General features: G+C 41.7%; 1 protein-coding gene across 2 annotated transcripts in view; it reads left to right on the forward strand.

Moving 5' to 3' along the window:
* Positions 1–14,311, forward strand: part of cdh4 (cadherin 4, type 1, R-cadherin (retinal)) — a 317,295-nt gene that overhangs the window by 263,804 nt on the left and 39,180 nt on the right. For both annotated transcript variants that reach the window (XM_049471659.1, XM_049471660.1), the window contains one exon: positions 12,061–12,198. In XM_049471659.1, the coding sequence (XP_049327616.1) occupies positions 12,061–12,198 (138 nt within the window). The remainder of the gene's footprint in view (positions 1–12,060; positions 12,199–14,311) is intronic.

Raw genomic sequence — 14,311 nt, forward strand, 5'->3', positions numbered from 1 at the left:
GTTTGTTCCACCACCTTGGTCCTAAGACAGAGAAGAGTCGAGATGTGTGTTTTTCTGCTGGACTTGAAGGATGGTGGGTCGAGCCAAGCCGTACTTTAACCTCTAAGAGCTCCTGGAACAGATCTGGATTTGACCATTGCCATCAAGTACGAAGGAGATGGTCCATTTTTGGCTTTGTATGATACATAATCCATGCCTATAGCACAGTTGTACCTGAAAGGGCACCACAGATGCAAACATTTGCATAATAAAAGTGTTTTTAAAGGTTAGGAAATATTTATAACAAATTTCAGCTATTATTGGAAAAAATGTGGGTTAGGGTTTAGTGGCTCTTTAATGTCAAATAGGTCTCACCTAGACCTAGGCTCATTCTTAAGCCCTTCTAGTCCCATCACTACTGTTCATCACTGGAACTAAAGGTCTTTACCACAATCTCGCCACCTCCTTTGAGAACTTGCTGGTCACTCTACTGGCCAAAGCATAAAGCCTTGGAGTAGTTATGGATGACCAGTTTGACTACATGACTCAGTCATGTAGATTTCTCCGTTACAACATTAAGAGAATTTGACCGTTTCTCTCTAAGGAAAGCCACCCAAGTGCTTGTTCAATCTCTCGACATTTCGACAAGACTTGACTGCTGCAACTCCCTTCTAACTGGTCTTCCTAAATAAGCCATCAGACCCCCTGCAAATGAAGCAAAACATATTAGCAGCACAACTCGTCTTCAATCTTCCAAAGTGCAGTCATGTAACTTCTTAGCTTAATTCTCTCCACTGGCTTTCTAAATCTGCATCAGATTCAAAAACCTGACGCTGGCCTACAAAGCCAAAAACAGACCAGCTCCTTCATACTTCATGGTGATGGTCAAAGCCAGATTGGTACCAAGAGCGCTTCAAGCTTCGACCCATCATTCCTTAATACCCATGGAAAACAGACATTTGGACTTCTCTCTGTCCTGGCACTAAGGTCATCTGGATAACTGCTACCTTAAATACCTTAAATGTTAACGTAAATCACTGACCCAGGTGGGCATCCATATATGGGGCCAACATAAACCCGTGAACAAAACTTTCTTGTTCTCAGTTGGGCAGAGCCCACATGGGTATGCCTGTGTAAGATTAGAATGGGCAGTAATGAGTCCAAGATCAAATCCAAGTCCAAGCTACTAAGAAAGTACTCAAGAGTCTGGTCATAATCTACTTCAAATACTCCAAGCATATTATAAATGTCAAAAGTTATGAAACAGTACTATGTGAACCATCTCGACTTGGCGAAGTTGTGAGGTGTTATCTTGTCAGTGAGGTTAAGTACTAATCAGCATGCCCATTGCAAGGCTCATTTTTAAACCCTCCTAGGCCCATCACTACTGTTCATCACTGGAACTGCTGGTTTTCACCACAATCTCGCCACCTCCTTTGAGAATTTTCTGGTTCCTCTAATGGAAGAAGCACAAATCCTTGGAGTAGTTATGAATGAACAGCTATCATGACTTTTCTTGAGTTTTACAGTGCGGCGGTTGGTAATGATCATGATCAGCAGCGTTTGGCCAGAATTGTCCATGCAAACAGACAAGCAACTGTTTTAGCTTTCATTGGATATGGCAGAAGTCATGGGATACTTTCCAGCTCAACATCACTCAGGCAAGCTGAAATAAAATAACCTTTGAATGCTTTGAATTTCCATGATTCAAATGTGTCGATCGATTGCGATTGATGAATAAAACAATCGCTTGGCAAGAGCTGTGTGTTGAGGTAGAATATTTTATTCATGTCAACCAACTGACATATTTGAATAATGTTAATTCAACGCATAATTTCGTTTCTCCAGTACGTTCTCACTGACAGCAGTGCCGTATGGGTATCTGTGCTGAATCACTGTGCAGCTTGCTTAATGGGCTCACAGGCAGCCCAGAAACGACAGTCCTCCACTAGAGCAGCATTTAATCAAATGCTGTGGAAATGTCAGCATCCTCACCACAGGACATAGCGTCAGATGGAGCTACGGTAGGATACCAAGGAGAGATGAACGGTTACCGCACACGTGCTCGCACTCATACACACTCACACACACTCTTGTAGACACACACACACTCGTACACACGCGCATCCTCATCAGGAGGGCAGAGCTCTTTCATCAGTAGCAGTAGCCTAATTGGAATATTTATGCAGTAATTAGTAGGGGGAAGAAACCTTGTGCTGTAGCCTGGCTCTGCTGGGCCTGGAGGTTCACTTTAGTGTCATAGTGAACTGATCAGAGCAGCATACCAATTAACCCAGTCCAACAGAGAGGGACTGACCTCTGATCTCAGCCCACACAGACATCATACGACCATACACATCCTCAGATTCACAAACACACACGTTCATACATGTACACTATATTTATATGACAATATACGCAGTTCAGGCATAACATTTTCCACCCATTATCCAGGAGCTCGTTATGCTTCTTTTTAATACAGACTGTAGTTCTTTATCAGTTTCTCTGCTTGCTTTATTAAACTTATTCCATTCTGTTCTTTAATGGTCAGGACCCCACATGGCCCCTACATGACCCCCACAGAGCAGCTATTATTTGGGTGGTGGATCATTATTAACACTGCAGTGACTGCAAACTATGGTGGTGGTGTATGAGGGTGTGGAGGTTATAGTGTGTGTTGTTCTGGTATGAGTAGCCCAGACAGACAAAGCAATGCTGCTGGAGTTCTTAAACACTGTTAAACATTCCTACCTAACTGGACTATCATGTACATTTAAATTCACAGACAGAAGCTTTGAATCAGGGGTCAGCAAATAAGTTTGGCCACAGGCCAGATATTTTCTGAGCCATTACGTGGCGTGCTAGAGACTAGTAGCTCTCCAGCCCAGAAAAAATAAATCAATAAACACACTGTCCTCACGCGGGATTGAACCCTTGTCGTCAGGGTTGCGGTCCAATACACTACTGCTGCCACGGCTAGTGAATTGGGACACAGCCAGGAAAAAATGCCCTTATAAGGAGGTAGGGAAGCCCAAGAACGGGCAGAAAAACAAGAATGGGCGGAAACTAAAGTCACACCGAGTGCAAATTTCTGTTTTTTTTTTTGTTTGTTTTTTTTTGTTTTTTTTAAATCAACCTCACGGGCCAGATTTGTTATGCTTACGGGCAACAATTGGCCACCTATTGTCGACCCCTGCTCTAGTCCTTCATCAGTGGGCACAGTACTCTGTCTACAGGACTTGCAGTCTAGCAGTGACACTAAGGTGTTAAAAACTATTCTATTGGCAGTATGTTCTCTATAGGGACTGCACAAGCTGTGAATGTGCGCCATTGGCCATTTTATCAGAAACAACTGACATACACTGCTAGTCAAAGGTTATAGACACCCCATTTTTATTGACATTTAAGGAGTTCAGGCCCAGTGAATACCCTGAAAAGATACAAGGTTCAGTGAGCTCAAATGCTGCAAAGGTACAAAGGCCAAAGCATTTGATAAGAAAACGAATGACCAGAAAATTATGCTGGCCAGAAATTTCTACCCAGTATTATTTTGAGCTGTTTGTTCACCGGCCTCTTACCCATTTCTTACCCATCCTTCACTGATCAAGCCAAATGCCATTGCCACTGGTATCCATTTCTCCCTCTCTCCTGCTGGTGGGCTAATTCCATACAGACCCCTCCACCTTTACCTCCAACCCCAATTAAACCTGCCTAATTCAGCTAATCAGAGTGTTCAGGACCATCTGGCCACTAGAGCCAGGTGTGTTCAATTAGGGATGGAGGAGTGTAGCTGTCCATGAGCAAAGACACATAGGGTCCTTCTTAATAGGAAGAACAAACGTGAAAATGTGTTGTTCCTATGAAGAATCTTTTTAAGAGGTTATCTTGCAGGAATGCAAGGAAGTATGACAATAAATGATAAGAGATTGTGTACTTATATTCAGTATATTTAGTATATTAGATTAGATTAGGGGTGGGAAATAGGGGTAAGACCCAAGCACAGTTTGCTGATGTTCCTCCTCTAACAAACCAACCAAACCTGCCAATAAACAGGTGAGTTAAGACAGGTGTGTGTATCCAATAAGAAATAAGTAATAGTACCTTAGACTGTACGATCTGCCTTTCATCTAATGAGTCACTATTATCCAAAGCTAAGCAGCTTATCTAAGTTTAACACCCACAGGCAGTCCTGATCCGAGGTAGAGCTTACAGCTCTGTTTACAGAGCTAGTTAGCGTTAGCTATCTTTCGTAAGTAACTATAGGTTTAAATTAGTTCTCTGGATGATTCCACTTTTTATATGGTAAACACGCGGAGGCAAGCCTAAGCTCAGGGCCGTTCGACGCTTGACGTGACGCTGAGAGTCTGACGTTAAGCCAAGTTTAAGGGTTAATTTTAGCTAGCACCCAGTGATATATCTTTACTACTAAGGCTGTATCTCTGAAAACATTTTGTCCTTTGAGTTTATAAGCTGTAAAATTGACTGTGGGGGAAGGCAGGTAGGCGTTCTCTGCTGCACTGCTGTCAGCCAATCATAGGCGATATGTTTGCATGTATTCATGTATTCATGAGCAAGAGCCAAAACCTTTCTTTCTTCAGAGACCTCTAATCCAGTGAAAAAAAGCAGGACTGAATAGAAACACTGAAGCACTTTTTTTCACAAAAAATGGCTCACATGGCATTAATTCATACTAGAGACCACAACTAGACATTTTAAAATGAATTAAAAAAGATGTAATACAAGAACTTAAAAAACAGTGCTGAATTCATGAGAAATGGCTGGGTTTTTCTGTTCGTTCTCTTCAGCAAGTCAGCAATCAGTGGAAATTTCATTGTTTTTGGTTAATTTTTTTTTTCATAAGTGCTGGAATACAAATTGTGTAGTAAAAAATGGTGCCAAGAAAGAGTGTGAAGACGCAATAACACGCAAGACCTTAGGTTTTGAGGTTTCAGCACTTACCAGCTTTCCTTCTTTAGGATTATCTGGAGCAGGTACACATGATCCTTTTGGCAGCATGCCTAGTGAAATAGAGGGATATAAAGCCCCCAAGTATTGAGCTGTGTAGCAGTAGAGGAACTGTGGTCTGTGGAATGATGGTGCTCCATCTAATGCTGATCATTCAACATTCTGACCTTACTACAACACTTATTGAATGCAATAAAATCAGGATAGTAATGCTTTAAAATCTAATAGAAAGCATTCTTGTCTGGGGAGTAGAGGTAGTTACTTAACCAACAAAAGCAGAATAATTCTTTTTTTTTTAGTAGTAGTCTTGATTCCAGAAGAAATAATTCCAAAAATCCATAAACAGAAGTGGACCAGCATTGAATTTTCTTTTCAAAATTAACATTAGCACCATAAACCTGAGGGCTAGCAGTCTGAATAGGTGAGATGATGGACATGAAGCTGCAGAGTTATGATGACCCATCCCAGCGTAAGGCTGTTATTATGGGTTGTGAATAATTGCTGTGAATGGGCATATGTTAGGAGCCAGCTTGCTCTTTTATCGAGCTCTTAGTGGAAGATAAAGTGCCGTGCTCTCGCTGGGCTTCTAATGAGCCGCTGGCAATATTCCGCCTGCATTGTTTTGCTCCCTCCTCGAGAGTGCGCGTCTGTTAGGGGCCCTAACTGTGCCTCTCAGAGCAGTGTGAGTCCATACAGGCCAGATTGTCCAGGCTGTTGCTTTTCTTCACCTGTATCAAGGCTCTGCACGTGTGTATGTGTGTGTGTGTGTGTGTGAGTCTCTGTATGTGTGTGTGTAGCTGGTAGTGTCATATCTGGGTTAGAATGTGTCCGCTCTGCTACGCCTGATTAAGGAATCGATCGGTGCCTTGTGTGTGTGTGTGTGTGTGTGTACGTGTGTATGTGTGTGTGACTGCCTCTGTGCGTGAACCTAGAAGAATCAGCAATATAAAGTGGGTTCACTCTTGCTTTTTCTCTCTGATTCATCCCTCCCTCCTTCTTCCTCTCTCTCTCTCTTTCTTTCACTCTCTCTCTCGCCCCACTCTCTTCTTCTTTCACTTCTAGTCTGCAGGAGTAGACAGATCAGGGCCCACTGGGCTGTGAAATGTTTTTCATAACGGTTGACTCAAGTGTGTGTTGGTGCTGGAGTTTGGGGACAGTGCTGTAGTGTATGTGTTCAGATTTGTGTGTGTGTGTGTTTGTGTATGAGTTCGTACCACTATGCCAGTGTATACACTGTACTTTCACTCATTATGAAATTCCTGTTTAATATAGACAAGCATTCAAGGGTTTCAGTCTGTCATTTTGTTGCCAGATATTTAACACAAGAATCAAGTTACACTTCTAACCAGCATTTATCATTTTTGTCCCACAGTTCAATGCAAATTGATCACTTCCACAGATGGCTACATTTTTAGCTGTTTGTTATAAAAATTATGTATATAGACATATTATTTAGATATTTAATACACAGCTCTTACAAAAAGAGACCGCTTAAAAATGTTGAGTTTCTTTGATTTTACCACATTGAAAACCCCTATAATATAAGAAAGAGAAAAATGGATGATCACAAGCCATCAAACCAAGCTGAACTGCTTGAATTTTTGCACCAGGAGTAAAGGCATACAGTTATCCAAAAGCAGTGTGTTAGACTGGTGGAGGAGAACATGCCAAGATGCACGGAATCAGTGATTAGAAACCAGGTTTATTCCACCAAATATTGAGTTCTGAACTCTTAAAACTTTATGAATATGAACTTGTTTTCTTTGCATTATTTAAGGTCTGAAAGCTCTGCATTTTTTGTTATTTCAGACATTTCTCATTTTCTGCAAATAAATGCTCTAAATGAAAATATTTTTATTTGGAATCAAATACTCAAACATATACCTGTAAATAGCAAAATCTGAGAAACATGGTGGAGAGGAGCATGTGTCCAGCCAGTGTGAGGCATCCCGAGGTCTAAGTGGTGTGAGCAGATGACTTTTGCTGGCTCTGTTTGCTGGTTTCAATTAAAAGAATAGGAAAAGAAAACAGAAACTGACCTGTCTGTCTTAATGTTCAGCACCACGGACAGCACAACAAAGGCCTGACTGTGCTGCAGATCTGGCATGGGCCACCGGGTCTGGCCACTGCCACAGCTCACAATTAATTATTAAGTGTATTAGGTTCAGTGATCAGGCGATCTCTCTCGAGCTGCCTCTGTGGGTTGGGTAAAATTGGGATTCATGTTGGCTGCCAAGGGGCATTCAAGGACTTGAAAGACCAAAAGGACTTGAGAAAAACCATGGCTGCAGTGTTAATTAGTACAGTGATCAGTGTTCAGAAGGTGGAGGAACAAACTCAGGAGTGTAAGGCTGGGCGTGGGGCCAAGGAGCAAGTGGCCAGCCAAGGTGAGGCACCTTGAGGTCTAAGAAGGTGAGGAGAGGTTGGAGGGCAGACTGCTGGTTTTATTAAGAAACGCAAAGGCAAAAAAGAACAGAATCTCATTGGGCTGCCTTGGCAGTGATGTCCCTCAGCATGATGCCTACCATTGTAGATGTCTGTTCATTATCAGAACAGCATTGGCAGTTTATAGTTCTCCTCCAAGCGTGTTGAACTATTGATTTTGCAGTAGATCTGCAGTTTAAAAAGAAGCAGGCTGGTTTTATATAACTCTGAAGAAACACCTAAACGTGTAACTTTAATGCTGGTAAAATCGTGTTATGGGGCATAACAATACTTTTCATCCTGGATCTCTCGGCTCACCGCGTGTGGGCATGTCCATGATGTTTTGGAATTCAAATGAAGCAACAGAAGTAAACAATCATAAGTTTAATATTTTACATTTTTAGTCATTCTTACTGTAATCTACAGCCATTTTCAGCTTTTCTTATGTGGTTAAAAGGCTTCTGTTCTGTGTGTGTAAGGCTCGTATGTGTGTAAAGTGGCAACCTGCTCCTCCCTGATTGTCTGGATGCAGAGCGGCCTCCGAAATTCATTTGAATAAAGTTGAGCCCTGCTGAACTTTTTTGCCTGAGGACAGGGCTACATTCAACACAACTCAACCCAGCATTCACCCATGTGGCAGATCTCTCCATAGAAATGAACAGGATGAGACTAAGCTTAAGTGTCAGTGGTCACGTACCTTAAGTCCTGGCTGGTGGTTGGGATCAAAAAATGATAACCTAAGTGTAAACCAGTGTACCAACCAAAAATATAGGTGTTTCCGAAGTGCCGAGTGGTCCAGCGGTCTAAAGCGCTGCCATCAGCAGGTTCAAACCCCCACTCATGCAGCTTTACCATCAGCTGACAGCACTCAAAGGGAGTAAAAATTGGACTTGCTCCCTCCGGGTGGGTAGATGGCGCTCTCTCTTGGGGCATCGCTAATGATAGGGGGAGCCCTAATGAGTGGGGTTTGTAATTGGCTGAGCAAAATTGGGGAGAGCATGTGGAAAAATTAGAAATAAAAAAAAAGAAAAGTAGATGTTTCCAATGAAGTGGCCAGTAAATGTATGTACAGTATGCGACTGCTTGCAGGTCAGTTTCGAGCTGTTTGAGAGCTATTCTTTCAGTCTCACCGCAGGCTGAAACAGGCTGAATTAATTCATTTGGACTGACCCTGTGTGTGTTCTCTTTAATCACGCTAGCTTGCCCAGTGCTGGCCTTCATCTCTCCCGCTGTCTCAGTTTGAAAACGGTGATTGTGGATTAATTACGCTGTGATTTGTTTCACCTTCTCGCTGCAGTGCATAAGGGAGCCGCTATTGATATTTCATTATGTGCGTGTAATAAAAGGCCGCCGGCCGCCATTGAGCTGTAGACCGGGCCACTGCAGTAACGTGTGCACGCTGCTTTAATGAATGGTCAGGCCAGGCCAGAGTGCTCCACTGGAGGGTAAGTGCTTTGGAACAGCCTTTGAAGAGCCTTAGAGTGACCTGCCTTTTAAATACACTGATCAGCTTATAGTGAGAAAGAAGAGAAAGTGTGAGTTTGTGTTAGTTAGTGTAATTTTTACTGGTCACACACAAAAGGTCACACACTCTAATATTTTGTTGAACTGCCTTCAGCATTGATTGCGGCATGCATTTACTGTGTCATTGTTTCAATAAGCTTCTGCAATGTCACAAGATTTATTCAATCCAGTGTTGCTGCATTCATTTTTTTTACCAAGATCTTGCAGCAGCATTGATGATGGTAGAGTCTGACCACTGCACAAAGCAGCTCTTCTCCATCCAGCACATCCCAGAGATTCTCAGTGTGGTTAAGATCTGGACTCTGTGGTGAACTCTCTCAATCCATGTGTGAAAATGATGATCTCATGCTCCCTGAACCCTGAACTCTTTCAGAATTGCAGCTACATGAATCCTGACATTGTTATCTTGGAATATATAAGAAAAAACCCATTGATGGAATAACCTGGTCTATATTTAAGTATATTCAGGTAGTCAGCTGACCTCATTCTTTCAGCACATACTGTTGCTGAACCTAGACCTGCAGACAAACTGCAACATGAACCCCACATCATTTACTTACTTAAATCCAGGTGGTAATTGGCTTGTTTTGGCATTGGAATGTGAGCATCAACTATACAGCCAATTTTATTTATATATTTAACCAGGTATGCACATACTATAAATTATTTCTGAAATAAGCTATAAATCAGACTGACATTGTTTGTCATAGATCAATCATTGTGAAACACTGAGGTTTAGTGTTAACCAATGGGCTTAAACTAGAGACAAAATATGATGGACCAATGTAGTCAGAGTTGCCAGGTCCAGGAAAAATCTGCTGCCCAAAGATTTTTGGGCTAAAACTAACCATAAGGTACAGATCATACAGTTTTACCTCAATGTCCAGACCAGTATAATTTGTGAGATTTTCTTGTGGAAATGTTTAAAAAATTGTGCTTCCATTTAACCCTCTATGGCATGGTGTTGCCCTTTTTGGATTATTATACTGTCCTTTTGTTTATTATTATTGTTCATATTTGGGGCTATTGTGATTTTTTATTTGTTGTTTAAGATCAGCGATATACAGTTAGATCACAAGGCAATCATGCTGAAGCCATATTTCCTTAAATGCTTTGATTGATACATCAACAGAGACCCCATTCTCCCTAAAAGTAGACTAAGCTCAACAAATAAAAATATCATGCTATAGAGGATTAATATTTAACAATGTCATTTTCATGTCTGTTGCTACTGGGAATATGTCATAGAGGGCTTTTTAGAATTATCCATGCGAAGAGACAACTGACTTTGGCAGAAATCCAGATTCTACTATATTGTGCAAATGTTTTAGGCACCTGTGGGAATTTCAGTAAAGACAAAGCTTCTTTTCTCTAAAGTAAGTGTTTTTAGCTCAGTAAAACACCAGCATTACAATAAATACAAACATCAAACTTACAAAAAATACTTAAAACATCTCCTAATCTCTCCTTCTCATCTGAGTTTAATAGAGCTAGTTCTAGTTCTCATCATATTAATCAACACCTGGTTTGGTAAATCTGAGCTTACTGATGTTAAATCAGGTGAGTTGCTGATGGAACTGAACATGCACATGCTGGCTGAGAGCAACCAGGTGAAATCTGGGACTACACTTTGTTCTTCAGCTTTACTCACAGGATATAACATACTTTACTGTATTTATGTTTATTTGCATCTGTTTAAATCATATGAGGTGCTTTTTTCAGGCTCTTCTACTTCTAAGATAAATGGATTAGTGCAATTGGCTTAGGTGCCTAAAACTTTTGCACAGTACTGTACATCCACATTCAATGCGGGAGACCCCACATGCAGTAGGATCACTGCAGGATAGTGCCATGTTATTTAGCTTCCCTAGCGACAAAAAGACAAATCACAAGACACAAGACATTTCTAGTTCCTGTCCACTTATTTTTTGCATGTCAATGTATTTCTCTTTAGTAATAACTTGCACTTCCCACAGTGCTCATTAGTGCAGTGCGTGTGTCCGTATGTGTGGTAATTGGTGTATGTCAGCGGATTAGTTTGAATGGTCAGCAGAATCTCTCTCTGGACCCTCACGCTCGGACTCTGGCCCGTCCTTGACATGCTTGCCTGCCTTTTCATGCAAAAGCAGCCTTTAGCCAATTGGATTAATGAGGCAGGAGATGAGAGATGCTTTGGCCAGTGTGGAATTATTCTGGTTTAGAAGAGAGTTTCAGGACTGTGGACAGAAAACTGCTGTGGTCTTGATGATATCATAGCCAATTTAATCTTTTTTTATATAACGCAATATTTTAAGACACCACTTCTAATGACGGAGCATTTGGCTACTTTTAGTTGCAACCAGAGACTGTAAATAAGATGGACGCTGTGTCGCCGTTCCCATTATTCAATATAAAATAAAGCCAAAATCTTCCGCCATGTTGGCGATACTGAATCCCGAGTCTGCAATGTAGAGACCAGAGGATGGAGAAAGACTGTGGAGAGACAGCCTACTTATTTAAATAACCCCGCCCCTGAGGACTGCTCCCACAGAGCTCACACAGTCTATGGTCCCACCCATACAGCCATTGATCCCACCCTGGCTAGGTGTAACCCAGCCCTTTTACAATAACCACATCTTTTTGAATAGAGCTGAATAATATTTTAAAAAACGAATTCTGTGGGGATATAAAAATGTAACAATATACACAGAGGTTACACTAGCTGTTGCATTTAAATAATGGAGGTAAAATTACAGTATATTGGGAAAAAACGTGATTGAAAGTTGTCTGTTTTGCCATTGAAACCTATGGCGGTGGGTGGGGTAATACAGCTTTCTGCAACCGTACAGCAGGGGCCGCCCGACCTGTGGTGGCTTTACTTTTGAGAGACGATGCTCTGTCCAGCTATACACAGTCTATGGTGGCACCCATTATTTACACAGATGTGCAAATCCACACACCTAACTTCTAGTCTAGAAGCCATAATCATCAACACTAAAATAAATAAATCACTCTGTGTGTAATGCATCTCTACAATATATGAATTTCACAATTTGAACTGATTTACTGAAATAAAGTAACTTTTCAGTCATTTTATTTTTTTTTTGAGATGCACTAGTACATGTATACAGTATGTGCTGCTTTGCTGTGCTCTGTTTAACAGTCCTTTGTCCCCTTTGTTGTTTGCAGAAAGTGTCTCAGTACACGCTCATAGTGCAGGCCACGGACATGGAGGGCAGTCTGAATTTCGGCCTGTCCAACACAGCGACTGCTCTGATCACCGTCACCGACATCAACGACAATCCACCAGAACTCGACTCCAAAACAGTGAGTAGCTTTCTTCCTGTTTACTGCCCAGTTTATTTCTCAATGCATTTTTGTTGTTCAAAAATAAAAAAATGCGCCATTATTTCAATATTGTGAGTCAGACAAGGAGAGGAAGTCAGCATACTGACCTTGCTAATGCTGTTCATTCTAAAAACTGGGGTGTCTGGCTGCTTTTCGTGGGAGTTTTTCTGGCCACGTCACTCGTCTTTACATATTTATGTCACATGTACAGCCTCTAAATGAGGATCCGGCTCAGTTTTACTGAATGTGAGCAGCTGGTGGAGAAATGGAGACTTCAGAAGAGGAAACTCAGAAACTCAGAGCTCAGTAGGTCATTCACTCATAGTAAAACTAGAGTGTGTAGGTAAAGTGAAGTTTCTGACTGAGCACTCTCTCTCTCTCTCTCTCTCTCTCTCCCTTTGACTGAACATAACCTGGTATCTGATTCATCCGCTCTGAAATGAGACCGCATCACACCTGCCCAGTTTAAAATGATTCTTTCACATGCTCGGTGCAATTACCCATTCTCACCAGAGAGGGCTCTAAATCCCAAAACTTACAAACATCAGCTTTGATTTGTTACTTTGCTATGTCTTCCTGAGACCCGGACTTTTGTTAGGTGTGCATCTGTTTGAGATTACCAGGACCTAACAAGTATAAAAACAATGCAAAAAACAATAGCCTCTTATATGAATCATAGTTTATTTTAACATTTAACAATAATTTCAGCTTTCTAAAGAAAGGAACTAAACTAGATTCAAAATAAGATCTGATGAGGATTTTTACCTGGCCTACGTTCACATCTCAACTGGCTGTAGAAACTTTTGTCTAGGATTCCTGCCAGCTTGTTTTCAATTAATTGAGTGTAATGTCGTCTTGTGACCACTAGGTGGTACCGGCAATGCCTACATATCAGACCAAAGGGTCAGCGTTTAACAAAAAGAAGTATCATGGTGCAGAGAAGCAGAAATGTCCACATATGAGGACATTGTGATTATTACACTATAGCACGACTCAACCCAGCCTGCCTCGGTTCGAGTTCGGGCAAAGAATCTAAGCTCTGGTGCCATTAGAGAGTCTCCAACTGAAGGCTTTTTTTTTCCCCAAAACTAACCAAATTAAATCAAATTAGCTTGTGGTGAAAGCTGAGATTCCATGATGCACTGAATCATATTTGAAAGAATCTTAACCAGAGTGAATCATTTTGAGGTCAGCGATTCACTGCCAAATCGTGTACCCAAACAAAGCAGTGTAACTCTTTCCACCTCTGCTGGTTTGTCATGGAAGCCCTCGCATGTTCCATTGATGGCCTGTGAGTTTGCTTGGAGAATTCCAGAACAGTTTTCACACAGAGCCGCACTGCCAGAGCCTGAAGAGTACACACACACCCATACACATGCAGGAGGCAAAATAGGACAGAGAGAGAGAAAGAGAGAGAGAGAGAGGAAGAGCTCCAAACTGAGAGAGCTAACAGATCAGACACTCTTTGTTCCTACTCTCTCTCTCTATCTCTCTTTCTCTGTCTCTCACCCCATTCCCTCTGTTTTGTGCTGGTACCAGTATAGCCTCAGGTGGCTGTGGTTTGTCTGCAGGCATCTGGCGCCTATCCTTCTCTCTCTCTCTCTCTCTCTCTCTCTCTCTTTCTCTCTCACACACACACACAAATACACACTTACCCACATACACACACACATTGCTCCAAGCCCTCTTTTTCACGATGTTTGTTTCTGTCAGCCTTCATCTCCCTTTCTCTCTTGCTCTCTCTCTTACACTCATTTTTACCATCCATCTCTCTCGCGCTCCCCTCTCTCTCTCTTTTTGCCACTTGTGCTTTTTCTCTCGCTCTCTGTGCCTCTCCATCTCTCCTGTGTCATTTATCGTTCTCTCGCTCTCTCTCTCTATCATTCTTTTCATTTATCTGTCCCTTCCCTCCCACCTCTCCTAACATACATATATATCTCTCCCGCTCTCGCGCTTGCTCTCACACTCATTCACTAATAGCTGGAGGCGTGTAACACTGCGTTTTGCTATTGTATGATTTTAAATTATTTTCTCCTTATTTGTCTTACCTGCCATCCCAGCACAGAACAGTCATCATTAGCAGAGTCTAATG

The sequence above is a fragment of the Astyanax mexicanus genome, chromosome 24, assembly GCF_023375975.1.
Source record: "Astyanax mexicanus isolate ESR-SI-001 chromosome 24, AstMex3_surface, whole genome shotgun sequence".
NCBI lineage: Eukaryota > Metazoa > Chordata > Actinopteri > Characiformes > Acestrorhamphidae > Astyanax > Astyanax mexicanus.